The sequence below is a fragment of the Cyprinus carpio genome, chromosome B14 (genome assembly GCF_018340385.1).
Source record: "Cyprinus carpio isolate SPL01 chromosome B14, ASM1834038v1, whole genome shotgun sequence".
NCBI lineage: Eukaryota > Metazoa > Chordata > Actinopteri > Cypriniformes > Cyprinidae > Cyprinus > Cyprinus carpio.
Window position 1 is genome coordinate 13,225,849 of NC_056610.1, and position 24,785 is coordinate 13,250,633.

General features: G+C 36.2%; 2 protein-coding genes across 8 annotated transcripts; one reads left to right on the plus strand and one right to left on the minus strand.

The window, feature by feature from the left end:
* LOC109066218 (glutathione peroxidase 3-like) lies at positions 1-3,762 on the plus strand. The gene is made up of 5 exons (XM_042738143.1): positions 1-144; positions 1,228-1,378; positions 1,528-1,645; positions 2,047-2,146; positions 2,673-3,762. Exons 1-5 carry the CDS (start codon positions 61-63, stop codon positions 2,886-2,888), a joined length of 669 nt encoding a protein of 222 aa, XP_042594077.1. The 5' UTR covers positions 1-60; the 3' UTR covers positions 2,889-3,762.
* A 636-nt stretch (positions 3,763-4,398) lies between these two features.
* On the minus strand, positions 4,399-21,252 carry LOC109102414 (TNFAIP3-interacting protein 1-like). Of its 7 annotated transcripts, XM_042738136.1 has the most exons (19): positions 21,186-21,252; positions 19,007-19,097; positions 16,509-16,691; positions 15,990-16,139; positions 15,798-15,886; positions 15,188-15,250; positions 14,429-14,623; positions 14,221-14,315; positions 13,216-13,351; positions 12,110-12,202; positions 11,938-12,003; positions 10,936-11,067; positions 9,240-9,368; positions 8,496-8,621; positions 7,873-7,998; positions 7,667-7,747; positions 7,338-7,526; positions 6,553-6,637; positions 4,399-5,477 (listed from the first exon to the last, which is right to left on the minus strand). In XM_042738136.1, exons 3-19 carry the CDS (start codon positions 16,651-16,653, stop codon positions 5,416-5,418), a joined length of 1,962 nt encoding a protein of 653 aa, XP_042594070.1. In that variant the 5' UTR covers positions 16,654-16,691; positions 19,007-19,097; positions 21,186-21,252; the 3' UTR covers positions 4,399-5,415. The 7 variants fall into 7 exon arrangements, with proteins under 7 accessions (XP_042594070.1, XP_042594071.1, XP_042594072.1 ...); XM_042738137.1 differs by lacking the exon at positions 19,007-19,097 and having other exon boundaries at positions 21,186-21,205; XM_042738138.1 differs by lacking the exons at positions 19,007-19,097; positions 21,186-21,252 and adding an exon at positions 17,719-17,869 and having other exon boundaries at positions 7,338-7,523.
* Between the last annotated feature and the right edge of the window lie 3,533 nt (positions 21,253-24,785).

A 24,785-nucleotide genomic window follows, 5' to 3' on the forward strand; every position in this document is an offset into this window, starting at 1 on the left:
CTCAGCCACGCTTCATTCAGACGACACACAGACACCCTGCAGGGGCCACACGTCACCCTCATGGGGAACCAGAAGAATCCCTGGATCTCTGCTCTGGTCTTGGTGGGTCTTCTACACAAAGTTACTGGACTATCCAATACCCAGGTAAGATGTTAAGACATATACTTATTATACAGTTTTTAGTCTTTAAAATATGCTGTTTTGGTAATACTGGATTGTTCATTTAGATAAAGCTTTAAACCAGGAATAAAGAACAAGGGAATAAGGATAATAATGCACAGTTTTATTTATTTAAAGTTAAGGCATCGCTTGTTAATAAAGCAATAGGCTGAGTAAACAACATCCATGTGTGTGTTACATTGAAGCTTAAAAGTAAATACTGGAACATATATCTCATATAATCTCTGTACTTAAGCATGTTTTTAACACAATGCTGTAAGGATGTTGAGGTTATAGCCCATAAATCAGTGTGATTTGATCGTGCGCACTGTTTTCTCCATGCAGTAGCAGGTGCAGTGGGTTGCCACAGTAACTGAGGCAGAAAATAATTAAATAAATAGAGGGAAAAAATACAAGAATCATGATCACTTAATAACACCATTATTATATATATAAAAAAAAAAAAAAGAATTTTAACTAACTTTTTTTTTAAGCACTTCAAATACCAAACAGCAAAAGTCAAATAAAGGTAAATATTTACTTTACCTGGTCAGGGTATTATAACTCCACTACTACAGCTTCAAGGTGATATAACCCTAAAACATTTCTATTTTGAGAACAAGAACTATTATATGATAATAAGAATTAAGATTACATGATATTACAGTTTTGTTCATTTTTTTACTCACATATTAGTCACATCCAGTTTTCTTGAAAATTAGCTGGTTCAGTGATAAAGAGCGCGCCTGGGGTTTCACAATTTTGAGTGAGAATACAAAGGTCACCGCAATGGTTAAATAATTCAAAAGTTTACGTTTGGGAGAATTTTTTAAATGATTTTGAAAAAAGTCACTTATGCTTGGCAAGGCTGCTTATTTGATGAAAAATACTGGTAATATTGTGAAATATTATTACAATTTAAAATAACTGTTTTCTGTTTTAATATGTTTTATATTTTATTATTATTATTGCAATCCTCAATGCCATATGATTTAACAGAAATCATTCTAATATGCTGAAGAAATGTTTTATTATATTATATCATTATTTTACATTTGTCTGTCTCAGGTGTGTAACCCAGCTGTAAGTGACACTATACACAACTATGGTGTGAAAACCCTAAATGGGACCCAGTACATCCCATTCTCCCATTATGCTGGAAGCTATGTCCTCATTGTCAATGTGGCCACCTTCTGAGGACTCACCTTCCAGTATGTGGGTAAGTGTATCACATTATATTACTTATGTTTGCAAATTAATGTGTGCCTCAAATATATACTTTACACCTTATGACAACAAAGCTTGAAGAGCAAATATGAAACTTGTTCATGATAACTGTATTGACTATGAGTTTTATATGCTATTTAGAATTGAATGCACTGCAACAAGAGCTCCGAGATGTTGGATTCACTATCCTCGGGTTTCCATGCAACCAGTTTGGGATGCAAGAGCCTGGAAAAAATATTGAAATTCTTTCTGGATTAAAGTGAGTTCATGTTAAATAAATAATAATAAAAACAGTGGATTAAACATGCAATAGTGTGCGGTTTTAAAAACTTGTTCTGCAAAACATCCAAAAGATAAATGACTCAAGTATTAGAAGACAGAGTCTTTAAGGAAAAAAGACTGAAGGTTTCTTTAACCTTGAGGTTACTGGCCATCACTCATGAGCCAAAACTACCTTAGCATCAGACAGTGTGCAATTAGCTTGTCTTTCTCATCTATCATCCCCTTTAAATTACTGCACATATCATATATCTTGAACCTAAAGGCTCTTTTCTGAAGTGATATCTGAAGCCACTTCTCTGGCCATGACTCTCTAAAGTCTCTATTTGTTTTCCTTATAGACAGACCCATGATGAAACAGATTTCTCCTTGTCTTCATAGGTATGTCCGTCCAGGCAATGGATTTGTTCCAAATTTCCAGTTATTTGAGAAGGTGGAAGTGAATGGAGTCAATGAACACGCTCTTTTCACATTTTTAAAGGTTGGTCATTGCTTAATAAAGCATTTTGTAAAATCTGATATTGCTTGCAACACCTTATGCAAGAAAAGCCTATTTCAATAAAAAGCAATTGTCAGTTTAAATGAAATTAAATGAAATTTAAACTGGTTTGCCCATTTTGGAATAGGCTACACAGGGCCCCCAAAAAGCATTAAGATATCTACATGTCATTCCATTCCATCAATTAATACAATAGAAAATAGAAAATGATATCAAAACCAAAAAAAAAGGGTAGCTTTAGTTTTATCTTAGCTTGAGAGTGCACTTATGTTCACTTTAATACTTCAGTCTTTCTACTTTAAAATGTCATGTTCAATTCCATGTTAGTTCCATTCTTATTTTAATATTTTGCAATAACACTCCAAATACTTTTGGGGACTATTTTTCTCTATCCGAGATCTGTTGTGTCAAGTTAACTGCAATGGAAAGGTTCCATGCATGTTAAAGGTTCTTCATGGAATCATGAGTGCCAATAAAGAGTGAATAAAAAGGGCTCTTTCTCTTTCAGAATGCCTGCCCACCTGTGGGAGACAGCTTCGGTAACCCCACCAACAGATTGTTTTGGGAACCTCTCAAAATCAACGACATCAAGTGGAACTTTGAGAAGTTTCTGGTGGGTCCAGACGGCAGACCTGTAATGAGGTGGTTTCCCAGAGTGAACGTATCTGAAGTTAGGGCAGACATCTTGAAATACTTCCATCAGCTTGTTCAAACGGCTGATTAACTTTCATCTCTCTCTCCAGCATAAAATGTGTTAAAATAGTCAAAACAGGGTTTCTGCAGGTTTTATGAAGGGAACTTTAAGACCCTTTTAAAAACAGTTAAAGAAAATGTAAGGAATAAATTAAAGGAAATGCAATATGTTCTCTAAATCTTAACGTCTAGGGAACCTCGGTTGTTCTAGTTTTCCATTGCAAATGTCTTAAGAGTCTTAAAACAGGATGTACAGAAAAGCAAAAATATAAATTTTGGATTGGCTCAGAAAAAATTAACTTAAAAAAAAAGTTTTTATACCCCATTGTGAGATATTTGTTGTAAATGTATCTTGATGAAAGCATGCTTAGATATTTGTATTGGAAAAAAAAGACAAAAATAGTGAGGAATTTGATCTTTTTTTTCTCAAGTGCATGCAACATTTAATGCCATTATTTAATGAATTTAAGACTTTCTACTCTGATTTAAGGCCTTAATTTGTGGAAGGGCGAAGTAAGACTTTTTAAGACCCGCAGAAACCCTGTAAAAGCAAGATTACATGTGGCAAAGTTAAAAACCTTTGTGAATTGGATTGTTGTTACAAGAATTTGAACAGCATGAAATTGTAATAAAATAATTCCTAGACTGCTCCTTCTAGAGGCTGTCAATGGGTCGGTTTGGAGACTGGCATGTTGATGACGGGAAGGCTTGAAAACAGACACTCTGTGGTGCCTGACCTGAGGTCGAGGGACAGCGGGCAGCTCTTTAGTGCATTCAGGCTGCTCTGCTGTTGCTTTTCGATCATGTCTTATCTCCTAAACAATCCTTTGAACTTGCTGCAGCCTCTGTGGACGTTCAGTAAATAAAGATTGTAATGCAAGAAATAAAATGTTTTCTTCTGGTTATTGCGTGTCAGGGTGATATGGAAGTTGTAGTTTCTTTCACACAATAACATTTGGAGGTTTAGACATTTAGAATATATTTATTATACTAATCAATTACAAAAGTTTCACATGAGGTCTGCTTTCACCCACTGGAGAAAAAAAAGGATCATTCCAAACAGCACAAAACTGCCAACCAGTAATTGATGGAAAGGATTAAATAAAGCTCACATCCAGCTCAAAGACATTTCAACTTGAAAACACTAATCTTAACTCGTTCTGCTCATTAAATTCAACCACATATTCATAAAATAAATGCCTGCCTATTTTTTCTTGTACATTTACATGACAAATATCACACCATTTGAAAGCAAATGAGTTGCTCGCCATTGGGAATAGTTTGTGAGCATACAAACCTTTTGCGTTTGGTTCAAAGCATTGGTCAGTAAGGTTGGAGACATTGCACACATGCGTGAAAACAGCCTTCATGATGGCAGATGACCGTAAAAACAGAAAGGATATGATTCTTACCCTGTTCCAAACATATTACAATGTTTTTAAGTGCAACACTGGACCCATTGTAATCAGCCATTTGGTTATTTCCTCCTCATGTTCAGCATTAAAAAAAAAATTGAGACCAATGAAAGTGGGCTGCACTAATGTGATGCATTAACTTATTTATTCTGGCCCACTTCCTGTGGTTGTGCATATGCACAAACGCACAAACTACAGTCTTCCAGTAGCTACAATATGTAAAGGGAGACACAAAACAATACACTAAAGACAACATCACTTATGACAATAAACCACACTCAGCTGTCAAAACAATAGATATAAATAACTTATCACTTCCATATGCACATAGGGAATAATGTTTTTGAACACTGAATCTTTAAAAATATTAAGCAAAACTACTGTGATACTTCTGTCGTCCAGATGAAAGCCCTCCTCGATAGATTATCATTTCAATTACAATCACAAGTATCTGAAGGATCAACAAGCCATTGAAGCACATACTAAAGTAATCCCAGAACGTAATCTAATAGATGGAAAGGTTAACAGGTGTCATATATGGCTTCAATAAACAGTGGCGCAGACGTTCAACAGTATGTGACCTCTCCCATCATCTCAACCACAGCCAGTGAAGGAATCATCAATCAGTTCAGTCACATTCTACTGTTAGCCATTTTCAAGACAATTCACCTATAGAGTTATACATATTTTCTCTAATTGCACATACAAATGTCTTTGTCAGTCTCGATCAGTACCAAAACACTAAATGTCATGTTTTCAGGCAGCTATCATTTATTTAAGTGGTGGAGATTTAACTCTATAGGTAGATTGTTATAAAAATAACGTTCAATCATATTATCCATTAAATAACTAACTTCAGTTCCTGCATAGAATTATATAAAGCAGATAATTTAAACTTGAACAATCATAAAAAGGTAAAATAATAAATGTATATATTCTTAATTTGCCAGAACAGTGTTTCACAAAAAGGATTATAAAACTTAAGTATATAAACAACATTTTCATCAGTGGTAGATATATATATATATATATGTACAAAAAACAAACATAACAAAAAACAAACAATAGTTCACGCCATGCCAACTGAAAATAAACTGCATCATGCTACTAGCCGGGAGCCATTCCAGGAGAGAGAATATGTGGTTAGTGCTTTCCGGGGTCTATGTTCTGACGCTCCCTTTTCCCAAATCCAGTTGCTCCCATTTCTGCCAACAAAAAAGAAACAAGTTAAGAATCCTCATTTATAAAACATTCTTTACAATTTTTTTCAGAGAAAATATTGAGGTGTGTTCTGAACATAAATGTAAAACAATACTGAATTTTTTATTTATTTATGTCTTCTATTTTTTTAGCCTTTATAGCAAAGAGAGGATGTTTAAGAATTTAACACTTTTCTTCAACAAGGTTGCATTAAATTGATCAAAAGTGAGATTTTTATTTCACATTAATGCTGTTCTATTCAACTTTCAATAGAGCACCAAAACAGCATATTACAATGATTTCTGAAAGATCACATGACACTGAAGCCTGGAGTAATGGCTGCAGAAAATTAATCTTTGCCATCACAGGAATAAATGACATTTTAAAATGTATAGTGTACAGAAATGTAAATATTTTACTCAAATAAATTAACATTTACTATTACTGAACTATTATGTCTGACACCAAAACAACACCAAACTCATTTTTGACCCAGGTCATGATATTGCTGAAAGACAGCGTGAAATGGATCATATTATATAATATAATATTCAGCAGGAAATAATGAAGGACATGATTTGAGTTTATGCATCTGGATTTGACAAAGTGTAAAAGCTGAGTTATGATACCACTAAAAAAACATAAAACACTATGGAAAGCAGCCTCCTCACATTAGCAGAGATGATGTTTCAGAGGTGGAAAATGACTATATGCTTTGATGAAAGATTATGTCAACAAACATTTTCATCTTTAGAATAATTTACATTGATAAATTACGCACAATGAAAAGCCAGTTGCGTCAATTTGTATGCCTGTAGATGATACAGATAACCAGACAGACCCAAAATGAAACTAAACTTCATAGGCCTTGTACAATCATTGTGAAATTTAAAACAATTGCCATTTCATGTTTCGATTGTCATGGTTCTCATTGTCGTCATCATTTGAACTGCCTCCAGTGGAATGCTTGAAATATCACTGGGTCAGACTGACTTTGCGTGGCAAAAAAAAATGAATCCTGGTGATGCAGGAAGGATGCAGGAGACCAGAAAGGACACGCAGGATGAATCTAATAAATACCTGCAGTTTCTGGAGGGGGTCTCGCTGTGTCTGCTTGTCCTCTGGAACCACGTGGTTGTGGGAAGGATGACTGCCAGGGAAAACCCTGAACAAACACACGAAAGAAGAAATCATTATACATAGAGAACAACAGTTTCAATCTCTGTCCACTTCTGCACACTGTACCTCTTGTAAAACCATTTGTACAAATCATAATAGCCACACATGTCTTTTTCACACCACATGTGGTTAACCACTTGAAAGTGCTGGAATGACACTCTTGTGTCTGTTCCAGGATGTAAAGGAAGCAAAAATCAGCAAAAAAAAAAAAAAAGGAATTTCTCTCACCATCTCATCAAACTAACCTCCTCTGACATAAAACCAAAAAACAACAACTGTGTTACAGTAAGAGTACAACTAGAACCTGAACCTTAACTAGAGGTGCACCTTGTACTTCAGTATCAGTAAGTTGATTTAAACAAATACCAAAATGCACTTCTTTACATTGCATGTAAAATACTTCAAAATAATAATTAAATTCATTTAAAAATAAATGTATTAATTGTGCAGTGTACAGCCTGGTTTCTGTAAAGTTATTAACAAGTAAAAAAGCTCTATTTATTTATTCTTTAGTACTAAGTGTTTACTTGAATAATTGAAAAACTTGAATCAATGTTTATTTGAGAAATAATTCAAGGCTGTTTTAATTTAATTTTTAATATTTTACATTAATATTAAAATGAGGGTGCTTTTGTTGTGTTGTCAAGAACCCTGAAATTGTACTACTGTTGCTTTTGTATACTTACAGGGTTGACAGGCTGGAAGTCCCTGCCGGGTGCTGTACTGATGTTAGGCATCCTGGGCGGAAAGTGTATGGGCCAACCCTCTAGACCTTGATGGCCCACATGTACAAACGGGCCACAGTATGGAGGGCTCATTGGGCCATTAGCCGAGCCAGAAGTGGGATCAGACGTCCTCCTTTCCTGTTGCCCCTCCAAAACATTGAAAAATAAAATCTAAATAAGATCCAGTTGTCTTTCCATTTAGCGATTCTACCACATTTGTTGACTGTGATCTGTATTAATAACAATATAAGAGCTTCTACCACAAGGTGGTGCCAATGTAGCACATTTACCTGCTTATGTTGCATCTGCAGTCTCTCTAGTTTACACCTCTCTGCACGCTCTCTCTGACACTCATTCTGTGCTTGATGAAGCTGAGAAACAGAGATACTGAATTCAAGACTCGCATAAGATTCTTTCATGTCTCCTTATTAACCAACTGGGCATTTCTCTGGAGTCATTTCATTGGTTAGAGCTAAGGGTCCGTGTAACTACTGACCTGATTCGTAAGATTGGTCAGTTGACCCTGCAGCCTTTCCACCTGCCGCCTCAGGTCTTCTTTCTCTTCATTCATCCTCTCTCTGTCACTCCTCTCCTTCCGGAAATCCTCTTCAAAGATTTTCACCTGAAAACATTGCATGAAATGAGGACGCAAATCTACAAGATCTCTGCAGCCATCGATGCATTTCAGCAGACTGTACGGCTGAAAGAAGCTATCAAACCTCAAGCAAACTGTATGACTCATGGAACCTTAACACACTCATTTCTTACAAAGCGTGTTTGATAAATGAGGTAAAATGTCTGCAGAATCAATTCATGTAGAGTTTCAATGAGTGAAACCTCAACTCCTAGAGAACCTCTGACAAAATCTGACGCAATGAGAAAGCTCAAGCATTCTGAGGAGCTCATTTACTATTTTAGCTCATCTGACCACAACAGGGCACTGTGCCATGTCAGAGTATACTGTGACCCTACAGTAATTGGACACTTGAGTTGAGACACACAAATGTATGAATGTTACTGCATTCAATGATTTCGACTGGTTCCAATGACATTTGACAAGAAGAATGTTGCTTTTAACATGTGTCAACAAGATGTATCAGAGTCTTCAAGTGTTTGTACCTGCTCCTTCAATACAGCTATCTGTGTGTGCAGCTCCTGCTGTCTCAGGTTGGCCACACCTTCTCCCAGGTTCATGCCTGGCTGGGTGGAAGAAGGAGAGTGGAGGTTCAAAGCTTCCTCTAATGCCTGTAAAAGAGACAATACAATCAGAACTTACGTTTGCTTTTAAAACAATATTTACCAAAAACATCAAGCAGCACAACATTAATAAGAAATGTTTCTTAAGCACCAAATCTGAACATCTATATATAAACAATTTCTGAAGGATCATGTGACATTAAAGACTGGAGTAATGGCTGTTGAGAATTCAGCTTTGCCAACACAGGAATAAATTATAATATTAACACACATATACATACATATATATATATATATACATACATACATACATACATATATATATATATACACATACATACATACATACATACATATATATGAATATAAAACAGTTATTTTAATTTGTAATATTATTTCACAGTATTAAATGTTTTTCTTCCATGTTTGAACAAAATAAAAACAGCCTTGGTGCGCATAAGAGACTATTAAAAAAAAAATCAATCTTATTGACCCCAATGATTTAAACAGTAGTGCACTTAATAAATTACAAAATGCATTTCTTTTACAAATGCCATAAGGCTTTAGATTAGTGTGTGTCTAACTAAAGGACAATGGACAATGAAAGTTTTCACTGAGATAGCTAGGAAGTGTATGTGCATTAGTAAGTTTGTGTGCTTCACTGACCCTATTGAGCCGCTGGATCTCTTTCTCTTGGTATTCTCTTTGTTTAGTAATTGGCAGCAACTGGTCCTGCAGGTAACGCACCTTTTGTTTCAACTCACATGTTTCTGAGGTGAGGCACTCCTTCTCACCCTATGACAACATAAGAAATACACTGGTTAACCACTGGAGCGAAACAGTCACTTGATCATACATCTAGACTTCAATGGGGGCAGCTGTGGCCTAATGGTTAGAGATTTGGACTTGTAACCAGAAGGTCGCTTGACAAATGTCACGACTTTCACTTTTCACTTACAGTTAGTGTTAGGGACATTTATTGTCTTACACTAGTGAAGTGAGGGACTGTCTTTTAAAACATCTTACTATAAATGGCACTTTTCCAGTAGGGCTGCATCCAGCAATTATTAAATACCTAAATCAATCCACGTCTTTGATTAATCAGGTAAAAAAAGTGCAAGTTCATCTCCTGTATTGTAATTCCAAAAAAAGTCTATCATCACACACTATAGTCAAAATTGCTGGGTGCTCAGGTATGTCTTTGAGGTCAACTTCACCTGCAACTTGCTTTCTGTAAGGGCGTTTTACAAAATGGAAATTATCGCATGACTTTGAATACACAACACCTTCAAATAAAAATATGTATGGTATGTGCTGGGGAAACTCATAATCACAAGCAAGCACCTGTCAAAGCACCTGACACATGCCAGTCTGCCCACATGAGACTCTTGTGACTGTTAAATCATGTAATATAAAAACCTGTGGTCAACTTTTTTTCAATTTCGATATCATACAAATGCATTTTTAATGATTACAAGTACGACATACTAGCATCGGACACAACATTTCGATGTGCGTACTGCCTCAAGGCCTCTCCTGTGGAACATCTGTGGTCTGCTGTGGGGGTAAGTAACACTGACAAAACCTTAGTAATGCTGTCCATAACTCATAAATAAACTAAAAACTATGAGAGCATTGAGATGTAAAGATAAGTAGGCTGTGGATGTGAAAATGAAACCAGTCGTCACATGACACAGTCTATGACACTTCATAAATTTCTTTACGATTTAACGCCATATCAGCAGCAATGGCTATATTCATGGCAAAATCAACAGCATTATAATTACAATATCTGACACTCAATAAATTTATAAGACAGTTTATCTGTGGCATGCTTGAATGTCCCCTCCGGGACTGAAGGGAAACTATTGCTGTATACTAAGAATGTCATATGGTCAGCTAGAGGGAATGACTGGTGCTTCCCAAGAGAAAACTGAAAGCACCGAATGACTACTTGAAGCCTTCATCGAGCTCCACAGGGGTGTTAATACCAGTAAAATGTTCCATAAAGAGTAAGAAAATGTAAATTATTAAACGAAAATCAAAGAAAGAAAGACTTATTAATGCTCTTTTTTTAATTAACAGCATAAAGAAATAAAAACTTACACAGGAAGAGACTGTCTGACAAAATGTTAAGCTTTTTTGTTCCATTTAGGGGTAAGTTTATCTGGTTTAAACCACAATAACAGACTATATACATACGTGTGTGTGTGTGTGTGTGTGTGTGTGTGTGTGTGTATATGCATGTATGTAATGAATAGAGGAAAATGAGTCAACTTTCTAAAATCAGAATTTCTCTCCACATAAAAAGTAATAAAGACTGGCTGTGGGTGTGCTGTCTGCGGCTGAGACCAGGGTGTACCTGCACATTGTCGATCTTAGACTTGGCGAGGAGGAGTTTTTTGTCATAATCTCTTTGTCTAAGTTCACGTTCTGCTTCGAGCTCAAGCACAGCCTTTTGGGAGTCAGTGAGCCGCTGCCTTAGATCTGTGATCTATAAAGGAGGGAAAAAGTCATAAATACTAACACAAAATCAAGGACCATCAGTTACAGAGCAGCCCTGAATGGGCAAAAATGTTGTAAATTGCAGTTTGCTTTAATCTGCATGCCAGAGTGTGCCTTTATCAGAAGTTTAATAAGGGTCTGTAATATGTTTTATAGTCGCGTGATGCATTTTATTGTAAAAAGAATGATTTTAAAATAATAAACCGCAAAAAAATTCAAACAAAGCAATAAGAATAACAAAATGGAGTTGTTTTGTTCCACTGCTCTGAGTTTAACACGAACCCCCCATGACGACAGAGGATGCGTGTAGAGAAACAGCCCCGGTATGCTTATTTTATTCTTTTTTTTTTTTTGGCTTAGACCGAGCAGATGCGGACATGCAACAGGCGTCACTATCTCTGGGCCCTAAGATCACGCGGCTTTGCAACCTTGGCCAGCCCCTACGGCGAGCCACAACAGGAAGACAGTGGGTACGGGCGAGGTGAGGGAAATTCTGCCAGAGGTGTGACAGGAGGGGCCTGTGGTCTGGTGTGCAACACTGTGACACACACACACTCACAGAATTGCTTTCCATTCCTTTGCCCCAAAAGCGTTTCCACCGCCACCCAAATGGGCCAGTCAGCAGCCTTCACGTTGCACAGGAATTTCATGTGATGATTCATATGCTTCGATCTCCCACCATTCACACTCCGGCTGGTCAGACTCATTAAGCAATTGTTGTTTCTAAGTAAAGTGATTCATGTTTCTTAATGTGCTTCTTTTTTTTTATTATCAAGAAGGTGAGCCACAATGATTAGTTACAAAACCAACTGGAACATATTTAGAGGGCACTTATATACGTGTATATGTTGTCATGTACCTTCTGCTCAAACTGTGTCTTCATTGAATTCCACTGAATGTCCCACTGTTTGTTCACCTCTAGTACCTGAGAAAGGTCAAAGGCAAGAGTTGACACATCAGAGTCAAACGGGAAACTATGTCAGCAGTAAAGCAAGCATAAAGAAAGCAGGGGACCTCCAGAAAGTTCTTACATCTTTCCTCTGTTTCTCCAGAAGCTTGATCTTTTTCTCATACACCTCCGGATCACAAGTCTTAGATGGTGTTTTTTCCACAGCTTTACCAGACTGTAAATAATAATAAGAATAAAAAAAAAAGAATAAGAATAATTTTAAAAACTATTTAAATTATGCATCTGCAGCCAATTACCAGTACTTCAATACCAAGTCAATACTGAAATGTTAACATTTTTAAACAATAATAATAAAAAAAAAAAATTAGGTTTACAAAAAACTCTAAATGACAATGACAAAAATTATGACAAGAAAAAAAAATCAGAAATATTAATTACTGGAAGATTAAATATTTGCCATTCTTAAATTAATGAGGGTTTTATATTATATATATATATATATATATATAATGAAGTGGAATTTGTTTGTAAAACATTAAACCAACAGACACTATAATATAATCCTTTGCTCTGTCAAATAAAAAAAAACTGACCAATAAATTATTACCAAATCTGGATCCATCCTATATCTTTTCAGCAGAACTGAAACTCAGTATGAACGGTCTTCCCAATGAAATACCATAAAATATCCCTGCTAGACTTTAAACTGAAAACTGATAACATTACATGTAATCAATCAAAGTATTAGTTCATGACCGACCAAAGAACACCAGAATTTTCCCATCATACTACAGTACAGCAGTCTTAAGGTTGAGTCAGAACCTAACACAATGACCATATGTATTGTTCTTCAATATTTAGTCATACCGTGAAAAAAAAGCCCACAAATGAGGAACTTAAACAGAAAGACCATTGAGGAAGAGCAGTATTCAGAGCCAAGGTGGTATTCCCAAAACTAATCTAAGTGGCAAAAGTGACTAAATAAGAAGCTTCTCAATTTAGAAACCGGGGAGCAATTTGCACATTGGTTCTTTTTTTTTTTTTTTTTTTATTATAAGTAACTCCCACTGAAAGAGCTAACAAAACAAAAAAGCAACTAGACCACAACGTCACTGGTCTGAAAGGGAATTTAAAGACAAAAAAAACCCAACACATATTTAGAACAGCACCAGGAATGCTATGGTGATGTCACCTGCGATAAAGAGGTTCATGGAAAAAAGTGCACACCTGCTGAGTCATGGTCATTTCCACTTTAGTTTTGGCTGTCTCTTCTTTCACTGGCTCCTCCTTTGGGCTCGGTTGTTCATTAGGTGCTGCCTGGGCTCCTCCGCTGACTTGCTCCTTCAGTTTCAAATTCTCCTGCCTGTCCAGAGCACACAGAACCAAAATCAAAACTGGAAAATGAAGAAAAAACTGCAGAATCCTCTATCTGACAGTCAGAGAACAAGCCTCAGATGGAAAGACCCCTCAGTTCCAGCACAGCAGGAAATACTGTGGCCCCTTATGATATTTTCACAGTTTACTCACACTGATTCCTCTCACAGATTCACAGCGGGCTTTTTTGCTTTTAATTGTTCCATGAGTAAATGAAAGGATGAGTTTATTATAATGAATATTATAGCGGGGGTTGTCTTCAATGAGCCAAAAAAAGCTCATGTTACTCCTCTCCTCATCAGGTTACACTGGCTACCAATAGCCACTCACATCAAATTCAAGGTACTGATGCTTGCCTACAAGACGACCATTGGCACGGCACCAACATACCTAAACTCACTAGTTCAAACTTATGGCCCTCCAGAAGCTTGCGTTCTGCAAGTGAACGGCGCCTTGTGGTGCCATCCCAAAGAGGTTCAAAATCACTCTCACGGAGCTTTTCCTGGACTGTGCCCAGCTGGTGGAATGACCTCCCAATCTCAATTCAAACATCCAAGTCTTTACTCATTTTTAAAAAACATCTAAAGACTCATCTTTTTCGCCAGCACTTAACTAACTAATACTAGCACTTATCTTTTCTTGTCTATCCTATTCTTGGAGAAAAAAAAAAAAAAACCTTGCTATGGGTTCTGTACTAGATTAACTGAGACTTGTCATGGCACTTGTATACTGTTGTTGTTCTCTCATTGGTCTGATTGCTTCTATTGTTCTCATTAGCAAGTCGCTTTGGATAAAAGCGTCTGCTAAATGATTAAATGTAAATGTAATGTAAATGAATATAAAAGTGAATTAAATTACCTCAGCTGTTCCAGATCACGGTTACGGTACTGGAGGTCCTCCTCCATTTTTTTCCTAAGCTCGTTGTTTTCCTGTCTTAGCTGTTCACATAGTGTCTAGACATAAGAGCGAATTAAATTCTCAGCAAATCAAACCTCCATTAATTCACATAACACAACTCCCAGCACATACAGAGGCCCAAAAGCTGTCACAGGCTCAGCCATCTCACCTGCAGGAGAGATGTTCTCTGTTCGTTCTTCTGGACCTTGGATGATAAGTGGTGGAATTCCACAGCCATGCGGCCCAGGTGAGCCATCAGCTGGTTGGGATTTGACTCTTCAGCAAATACACTAAAAGAGCTCTCCAGTCGCCGGAGTTGACTCGCCAGCTCCATGTTCTCCTGTGGCAGGTGCATCACTCCAGCCTGCATTATAAAGCAGAATTTACCCAAATATTCTTCCCCAAAAACACCCTAACATATAATATCAGTCACTAGGGATCAAGTGGCACCTTTACTGTCAATATCTAGACTTTATCTTCCCCGATACATAAGAAAAGCACTGCGAAACCATAAATTGAAAGTGAAAAAAACCCATGAATACCTCTATTTAAACATTTCCAGTTTTGCAAATCTGTAAACAGAAGTTTTTGTAAACCTAACCAAAGAGGTATTCCATAAACTGATACACATGCATGAGTTTTTCAGTCTATCTGCATACTAACTAAATCCTGGAGTTTCCCTCTGAGTCATCCAAGGAACAGCCTCATACAGATACATTGATTCATTACAGTGAACAAATCCTTGATAAGGAAGAAAACAGCTGAGCAACTACAGTGACTGGAATGTGTCACACATGACTTACATCCGTAGCACAAAATGACAGAATACGGAATGTTCGAAACGGAGCAACAATTCAGCAAAATACACACCAAGTTCACACACGTGCAGCTGAGCTGCCCAGGATTTCCTAACATCCCTAAAACTCACCGGCTGGGTTTCCGAGACCGTCTTCTCTTCCATATTCACCACCTCAAACTCAGATGAACTTTCCTGTAAACACAAGAATTCACAGCATTGCAACACTTGTTCTGACCGTCACACAGAATATCAACTGGTAAAGACTTTACCCTTCACAGATGAGGAAAATGACAAGTAAAACTAGAAGTTCCATTTGTATTTAATTATTTCAGCATGTTGCGTAAAAATAAGTTATGATGGGAATTGGGAATATATCATTGCACGTGCATTGCGGTAATCTCACACAATATTAAGCCATAAAGGATATTTCACTGTTCAGGTCAAAACAAATTAACCAGCAATTCACAAATCTAAACGTTATAATCCCAGTGTGGGATTTTCACAACATAAAAGGCGTAATGGTAATCCAACAAGTTATAACGTGTTATGATATTCATTTATACAGTATGAACTCATAAAGGACATGTTCCTATTTTGACTTCACATGGGATTCAAATTGACTGCAATTTCCAAAACTGAAAGATGTTAGAATGTTAGATGTTAGATATCATCATTGACTTAAAGTAGGACGGTATCATATTTATAGCATGTTTCCAAAAGTTTCAGTAGAAGTTCTTACAGTTGCCTCTGGTTGTAAAGTATTTCCAGTTAAACAATCCCGATATTCTTGTCTTTCTGTTGCAGGATCAGCGTGATGTTTTCCATGACCTAAAGAAAGCCACAATCACAAGAGATCTGGTTTAAGAACAGGTCTCTCTGGTGTCAAACCTTTCACTGACCTCACTCCATCAGAATAATGATATAACTGTACCTTGTGTGTCTGTCTGAACAGGGGTGCCCATGCACAGACTGGAGGCAAAGCTGGTCGTGGACGACTTCAGCGCTTCGTTATCCCTCACCAGCTCCTCCACCTTCTTCCGAAGCTTGGCTGCCTCTGTCTGAGACTCCTCTAACAGGTCTCCTACCAGTCACGAGAAAGGCGAACAATGACAAAAAGCAGCTGCCCTGACACAATTGTACGTCAAAACACAGCGCCAGCAGCTAAAAGCTGAAAATCCAGAATAGCTTCATTTCTGATCTAAAGTCCAAATTAGCAACACAAGATACCAATGAACTAATACATGAGTTTGATGCATAGAATGAGCAACACGCAAGGCATTTAACTATTAGGTGACCTCAGCTTAGACACTTACAGATGACGAAATTTGAAATATAAAGGTGATTATTCTAAAATCTTCCCAGATGGTTTATATTAACCAAACCAGCCAGATCAATCAGGTTCTTGATTCTCAAAGGTATTAAAAACAGGTGGCAGTTTAGGATCCCTCACCTAAACTCTTCAGACCTTTCATTCTCTCCCTCAAAACGGCGTTTTCCTCTAGCAGCTGTCTGTAGCTGAGGCTGCTGGCCTCGTCTTTCACCTGGCAATCACTCCCACCGGGGTCATAGATGCGATATGGGCCTTTTCCCTCCATCTGTCACCCCCGTCACTTACCAAACATGTTTCCCTGTACTAAAACAAAGAAATCAGGTGGTCATTCGTATGTGTGTACTGTACAAACAGGTTAAACAAAACTCTCAGACAAGCACATGAACTGACAGCATGGAAGGGCGTAAAAATTGTTGATTTGCAATTCAAAGAGAAGCATTTGAATAATGGCATCTTGGGGATTTCTCTTTGCCTATTTCAAGACATAATGATTTGAATGCACATCTTTGATATCATAACTAAATGTGTCATAGCAGTCATTAAGATATTCTAAAACAGTTGATGATTTTCCCATCAGCGTTTAATAAATCAGTCAACCGAGACCAGCATAAATCCTCACTTCCATATAACCATGACAAGTGACATTTACACTGAGCGACAGGTCAAACCAGCAGCCAGACAAAGGAATATTCATGTGCCACCAGACAATATCTTGCATCCTAGTAAGACAGTTTCTCAAAAACAGTGTCTCCTACCTTCACAGCAACTTTAAATCCAACTAAATCTAAAGCTAAACCCTTTCACTTTCCTTTCCATGACAAGACCTGTTTAATCAGCTCTGGCAGTGTCAAAATCACGCTGATAGATGATCTTAGACCAGAGGAAACCTTATCTAGAGCATCATGTTTATTTCTAATCCCCTCCAAGCCTTTAATCAACAGCTCTCGAATGACTTCACTTAACAATACGACCTCAAACAGAAACAGTATGGAAACCTTGAGCTTTTATTAAGAATGACCCGAAACCCCCTAACGTTGCCCACACAAGGTCAAAGCCAACGTATTTTGTATTCTAAAAAAATGACTCACTTTCAAAACAAATACATGATGCTATTAGCTTAGCATCCGGCTAACAGCAGGTGATGTGTTTACCACGCTAGCAGACAAAAGCTTTCACGCTAGCTCTCCCTAAAGCCACAAACAGCACCTAAATACTCTCAATAATGTCCTAGGAGAGGATAAAACATATCGGTCGCACGATAACGTTTATACATACCTTTATTTGACCCCTAGTTCTTTGTTTTTAATGAAAAGAGGAGCTCTTTCTGTACCTTGACGGAGTCGCGTCTTTGATCGGCCGGAGGTTTGCGGAAGTGGTTCGCGGCGCGAGCTGGGAAATTCCGCAGATGTAAACAGAGCCGCGTATGCTCTAGTGATGGGAAGTCCGACTCATTTCTGCGAATCGGCTCATTCAAACGGTTCGTTAGATAGAACACAATTAAGTGATTCTTTCACGTCAGAGCGTAATTGCGCCATCAAGTGGTCCCTTAATACACGATCTGAAACGTTCAGATAAAGATATATTTTGTCATGTGTTACACGTTTTTCTAGTTTTAATAATAATAATAATAAGGGTGTTCATTGTATTTCCTGTTTCTTGTTGCAGCCCGTGTTTACTTGTAAAAACATCCTGCCATTTAGAACATAAATATAATTTGTTTTAACAATACTAAAAGCCAAAGGTTTGTATGCTTTATTAAAATGTAGCTTATTAACACATTTTATTAAGATCTATCATATTCAGGCCACACATATATTCCAAGGCCTTTAATATCTCTCAAATTAGTCAAATCCGGACAGTCTAAGTCACTCATCGGTTCGTGGATCATTACGAATCGATTCTCATTACGAACCGCTCGGATCGATTCAGTACAATTCGTGAAAGAATTGTTCTGGACTATTATTGTGAACCGGTTCAACCGAGTCATGGTAAAGATCCGACTCAAATGAACAATTCGTTCAAGAATCAGTCATCGTTCGTTCGCTCGCACACGTTCGCAAATTATTAAAATATATTGACTTAGTGGCTGTGCTCATAAAGGCGATAGAAAAAAATGACTCATCTTCACATTTTATGATTAACTTTATATGATTCGTTTAAATGATTCGCCTGCTTTTCATTTGATGTTTCATTGCACTAGTTCTTGTAGCCCATCTAATGTCATGTTTATAAAACGTTCGTGATCATCATAAAGCCAACCAAAAAATGGAAATATGTTTTTAATGGTCGGTAATATGATAGAATAGATAAAATATTTCAGATTTATATTTAAAGTTGCAAGGCGTCCTTTAGGTAGGCTACTCTTTAATGTACAGATTTACAGTAGGCCCACTTATTACAGTGATAATCCACCTGGTGCCAAATAAAGTTAGACACACAATGGCGCAGACACTAAAAAAATCCACTTTATCATAAAATTTATTTTCATTGACAAGAATAAGCATCTAATTGTATCTCTGCATTATCATTTACCCACACATGCAGTATACAGGGTGTAAATGTATAGCTGTGCATTCATTAAGCAACCTAATGGTGATTCAGAGGTCTGTCATACTTACTCATTCCGGTGTGAGTTATCTTGAAAACTTTAATCAGTACTGCAGGAAACTAAATTGGTTGTCTCAGCTGTTCTAAACCCAATTAGTTATTCTGAAACAAAAAGAAATAAAAAAACATAAAATAAAAAGTACTCAGTAAATACTATTTACTATAGTTCTACAGCCTACTCAACTCATTCTATAATATTTCTTCAATCTGAGTATGCAAATTAGAAGGCTGTTCATACATGAAGAAAGTAAGAAATTCACAACAAATAATGAGACTTTGAATTGCGTAACAGAAGAGTTGTCGTTATTGGCTAATTCTGGAAGTTAAACCATTATATGAAAATTACATATTTTCAGCATGCTTAGCATAAACAATACACTATGATGTATGATGCATGGTACATATTTAAATATGATAAAAAATATGAGAGTTTTAGGAAATACTTAGAAAGTACAGTCATTGCAATTTGAAAGATGCTTGGCATATGTGACCCTGGACCACAAAACCAGTCATAAGGGTCAATTTCTCAAAATTGAGATTTATACATCATCTGAAAGCTGAATAAATGAGCTTTCCATTGATGTATGGTGTGTTATGACAATATTTGGCCGAGATACAACTATTTGAAAATCTGGAATCTGAGGCTGCAAAAAATCGAAATACTGAGAAAATCACCATTAAAGTTCTTAGCAATGCATATTACTAATAAAAAAATTAAGCTTTGATACATTTACGGTAGGAAATTTACAAAATATCTTCATGGAACATGATCTTTACTTAATATCCTAATGATTTTTGGGCATAAAAGAAAAATCGATAAATTTGACCCATACATTGTTTTGTTTTGTTTTTTTGGCTATTGCTTAAAATATACCCCAGTGATTTAAGACTGGTTTTGTGGTCCAGGGTTACATATTAAGATTTTTTTTGTCAAAATATTCCACGGTTAACACAATAGCCTACCAATAAGAAAAAACTGTCAGGAGTTGTGAATTTATGATAATTTTTTTCCATTATGAAGAGATGGTAGGTCTAATTAATTAAAGGAAATCTTTGGGTTTGTAATTTTTAGCATTTTTCCAATGATACCATTATTGAAAACAGAAACTGAAGCTCATTATGAAAGTAAACACATGGATGGATGAACGTGTTTTATGACCCTTGAGGTTAACTTCAGGAAAATTTATTAATCATAAGAATCCCAAAAGTATTCTGGGTAAAAAATACAAATAAATAAACCACTACTATTACTTCCCTTTATTATTTTAACCATATCCAACCTGTTTTACTTTGAAGCTCATAACAATTTACAAACAATCAAAAAAAAAAAAAAAGAAAAAAAAAAAAAAAAAACATTGCACATGCAATGCACAGATACTTTCAGAACAAAAGGATCACACCAGCCAGATATAAGCTTTCTATCCTGTAATCCAAGTATGAGTTCAGTTTCCATCATTACAGCACCATAGAACAATAATATTCTTACAGGAAATTTAATGTAATTTTTAAACACATTTTTTTAGTATCATTGATAAGGCAGCCATCACCAAAAATCAAAATGATTACCCTAACATCCGATTTGTAAATCTTACCCTGCTTTGAAAAAAAATAAATGGTGACATCTTGTGGAAATTAAAGATTAACATCACACACGTACTAGATTCTGCCACATATGTGTGTGATCTAATTGTTTAATGATAAATTTAAGTGGTTACCTATCAAAATTAATAATACAAAAAATAAGAACACTCGATTTATTCTAAATAACGGAGGTAAACAGTCAAGAAACTTAAAAACTTGTACAGCTGCATGTACAAACAGTGTCCAAATGAGTGTGCAATTGAAATATATATAATTAAATGAAATGCACTCAAGGATAGTTTGAAAAAGGAATCATTTAAAAACTAAACATTGTTTAGAAAGTTACATTACTCCAGTTTGAATGCACAACACATGCTTTTAGTAAACAATACATAAATAGGTGACTTTTATTAAACATTTCCTTTGAAATGTACTACAATCATCATCACCTTAAAAAATAAATTCCCTTTTGTCACAGCTTTTATGGAAACCCAAATTTACTGATTTACTGATATAATTTCCCATTTTTATCCAAGCTTTAAAAAGATACAGCAATTTTCTTTCTATTAGTAATATTAGAAAATAAAAAAGCATGGTACAATTACTCACCTACACATTATACTTGTGTCCGAGAGGCGTTTTTTAAGGAAACTGGTGGCAGTGGGGGAAGCGTTTGCTGTGTTTTTAAACAGAAGGGGGAATTTCCCACATAGTGAAAGGCCCTGATATTTTTTTAGCTCAAAAGTGGGACCTGGTATGCATCCAGGAACTTGAGACTGCTTAGCTAAGTGTTACCAGACAACAGATATATTTAATAGAAACTTAGCATATTTTGACTGTTTACAATGCCACAAGTATGTTGTATATAGGAGCGAAGGATTACTGCATCAAATTATTTATAGTAACTTCATAAATCAGCAGTTTAATGCCTGATATTGAGTTAGAGGATTATAATACGCCATCAGTCTACATGCATTTGCCTCGAAATTGTCCCATAAATAAAACTCAGCGAAGAAGAAAGTTCATAAAACGAGTATATTTGCATTTTGGTTGTCTTTCAAAAGTTTTTAAACCACAAAAAGACATCACAGTTACATGCACAAAAAGTGCACTGATAAAAATTTCTTAAATGCAAAACTGCATGCAGCTTTTGCAAAATCAACAGAAATTACACTTAGAAATGCACTCATGTTGTTTAAGTTTTGTCTGCATAGTAACCTTTTGTTACCTCTGACATTAAACATCTCACAACGCCCTGGATAGTTCAGTTTTGTCTTGCTTTTGCATGTGCAACTGTTCACACACAGTCGAAAATATCATTATGATCATGTATTTGATGTTTTGTTCTGAATTTAACAATGTTATTGCTATTGCAGACATCATCGATGGTGGATGGGATGTTGGTCTACTTGCAGGGGATTTCCTAGCCCCACAAGCTTTTTTCTTCTTTCCTCTTTTAACTAAAGATGGCCTGACAACAGCTGCACTCACACAAAGACACGTCTGCACACACACACAAACAGATGCGTGTATGCACACATACACATAGCTGCAGACAAGAGTAGAATGAATTATTGGTTTAAAGGCTCTTTTTTGACACAGGAAGGCTGTTTCACAGAAAAAGACCCACCAATGCTTCTACTCACACCCTAAAATCAGCAGATAACAATACGGTTGCTGTCTGTTATCTGGGAAACCTCTCTTGAAACTGGTGTGAAGCCCAAGAGAACAGAAAATGTGTTGAAATACAATTTAAAAAAAAAAAAACTCTTCAAAATGACACATGATATGTAATTAAGGTGTGATGTGCATCGAGAATCCAATAAAAGCAATGTATTCAGGGCAGACACTTATGTATGTATCAAGTCCTATGTTTTTTTCTCTCCATTTTTAGAACATCATTATGCTTTTTTTTAATCAACGTCATAATGCATGATTTATCTTTTGAAAAGTCGATGAAATCTACCAAGCATCAAATATCACATTTACCATCTGCAGTTTATAACCAGATATTTCCTATTCAGAACAGAGTTGCATAGATTACAACAGGAGGGAATTTCCTTATGAGGCGTCTGTCATGTAAATAAAGTTAATGACTGATCTGGGTGAATCAGCTATTCAGACCACTAATGAAAATAAGGACGTGAGAAACATCCTCTGTTGAAATAAATACTGGATGTTTTAGGCCAGTGGTTTTCGATTTTTTTGTGACTGAAAAATGGATCAAAGGGTACAAACATCAGTTGAAAATGCAATCATTAAATGCAACTAGTTATATAATAATCATGCACAGATATAAAAGAGCAAAATAAATATATGCTTAAACTTTTAAAAAGTAGGAAATGTTTGTCCTGTATCTTCTGTTGTCAACAGAAAATTAATTTGTCACCTGTAATAAAAAAAAAAACTACACAGAATAAAAAAATTACCCATTCTACATAAAAATATGATTTTTTTTTATAAGTGAGCATAAACAACAATTTGTGAATTATTGGCTTCTGAGATCATGAAAACTTCATTAAGTGCCTATTCACATAATAATTATAACAATAACTATGATAGTGTCCACAATGTTCTGTTTATTATAAGCACATGATGCAGTTTTGTCGCCTGTTGCTTTAAATGCTCAGGAAAGCAGGACTGATTCTGATTGGCTGTCAATGTTTTTAGCATTCATCAGCTGGAAAAAAATAATTCTGAAAATGAGCAATATCTAGCAATATCTAGCAGAATCTAGCGATATCTTTCATTCTGTGCTGTTATCATTCAAGTCTATTCTTTTAAAGGGGTCATATGATGCAATTTCAATTTTTTCCTTTCTCTTTGGAGTGTTACAAGCTCTTAAGAAGAAGATAGAAGATCTGTAAAGTTGCAAAGACTAAAGTCTCAAATCCAAAGAGATATTCTTTATAAAAGTTAAGAGTCAACCACGCCCACCTAAAACAGCTCATTCTAACACACCCCCACATGTCTACGTCACGATGTTGGAAAGATTTGCATAATGCCGTGCAAATATTCACGCAAAGAAAGAAGGTGTAACTTTTATTCTCGCTGTTTACACTGTTCCAGACATGTCGTGGAGACGCTGTGTGTTTCGTTGTGAAAGCGAAACTACTTTGTTTGGCCTTCCAAAAGAGGACACAACTAGAAATCAGTGTTTGTATTTACAACACTGTTCCAGAACCGTTCAACCCAAATATTCAGATGTGTGCAGCACATTTATGGAGGACGAGGACTGTTTCCTGAACCGCAATAGCCTACAATGCTTTTGTGCACAAAGGCTGTTTCTATAAAGTGGGCAATTCCATCCGCTTCTGACTCACAGCCTGTAAGTACGTTTACATATTTAAAGAATTTGCCACTGATGATTCAAACGTGAGTTTTAAGCAGTGTAGAGTAGCGCTTGTTGTTTGTTGTTTCTCCGATCACAAATGCAGACATGGTTTTATGTTTACGCAGCACGATACACAACGCATAAAAACACAGTATAAGTCATTATAATTCGGCATCATAGTATGGTAAGGGGCGTAACATTTCTGTCACACGCTTGAGGCATTCGGCAAATCACAACGCACTGGATAGCTGGCCAAACAGAGCACACCTCGCTTTTCCAGAACGATGAGCTTTGTAAAAAATTGGTGCGTTTCAGAAAGGAGGGGCATAGAGGAGCAACAATAATGTACAGTATGTGGAAAATAATGTGTTTTTTTAAACCTTAAACCGCATAAACACATTGCATAATGTGTTTGTTGTGTTTAGCAACATCATATGACCCCTTTAAATTTAGAACAATTTTTAAAAACTATATCTTTCTCACTAGAACTATCATCCATGGAGTGAATGGGCCTTAAAAAAACGAATTTGTCAGTTTTTCTATTTAGCCTACAGTATGTCATAATATTGATTATGCATAATATCAATAAGCATATGAAAATACTAAAGATGTGGTCGAAAAGGTTCATTGATTATTGTCAACAGTGTAATTTTGTGTGACCAACTTAAACCTGTTGCAAAATATGCAAGGCAAAATATTCATGTGGATTCCTACTGAAATGCCCCATGAAAGCTTACATACGTGACCGCAAGTCATTCATTTTATTTGTTTACATTTGTATGAAAAAAGTCAAAGTACACACATCTTGGCCAGGTGTAAAAAAACATCAGATAATTAAAACTTCAGTCTTTTGACCGAAACGTTGCCACTTTGAA

Bases quoted from the DNA above. Each gene is read 5' to 3' on its own strand.
- LOC109102414 (XM_042738136.1), bottom strand. From the start codon at position 16,653: ATGGAGGGAAAAGGCCCATATCGCATCTATGACCCCGGTGGGAGTGAT. The intron at 13,352-14,220 runs GTAATTTAATTC...TGCTCTGGACAG, and splicing joins CGTGATCTGGAACAGCTGAG to GCAGGAGAATTTGAAACTGA. The intron at 8,622-9,239 runs GTCAGTGAAGCA...TCTCTTTTACAG, and splicing joins AGATCCAGCGGCTCAATAGG to GCATTAGAGGAAGCTTTGAA.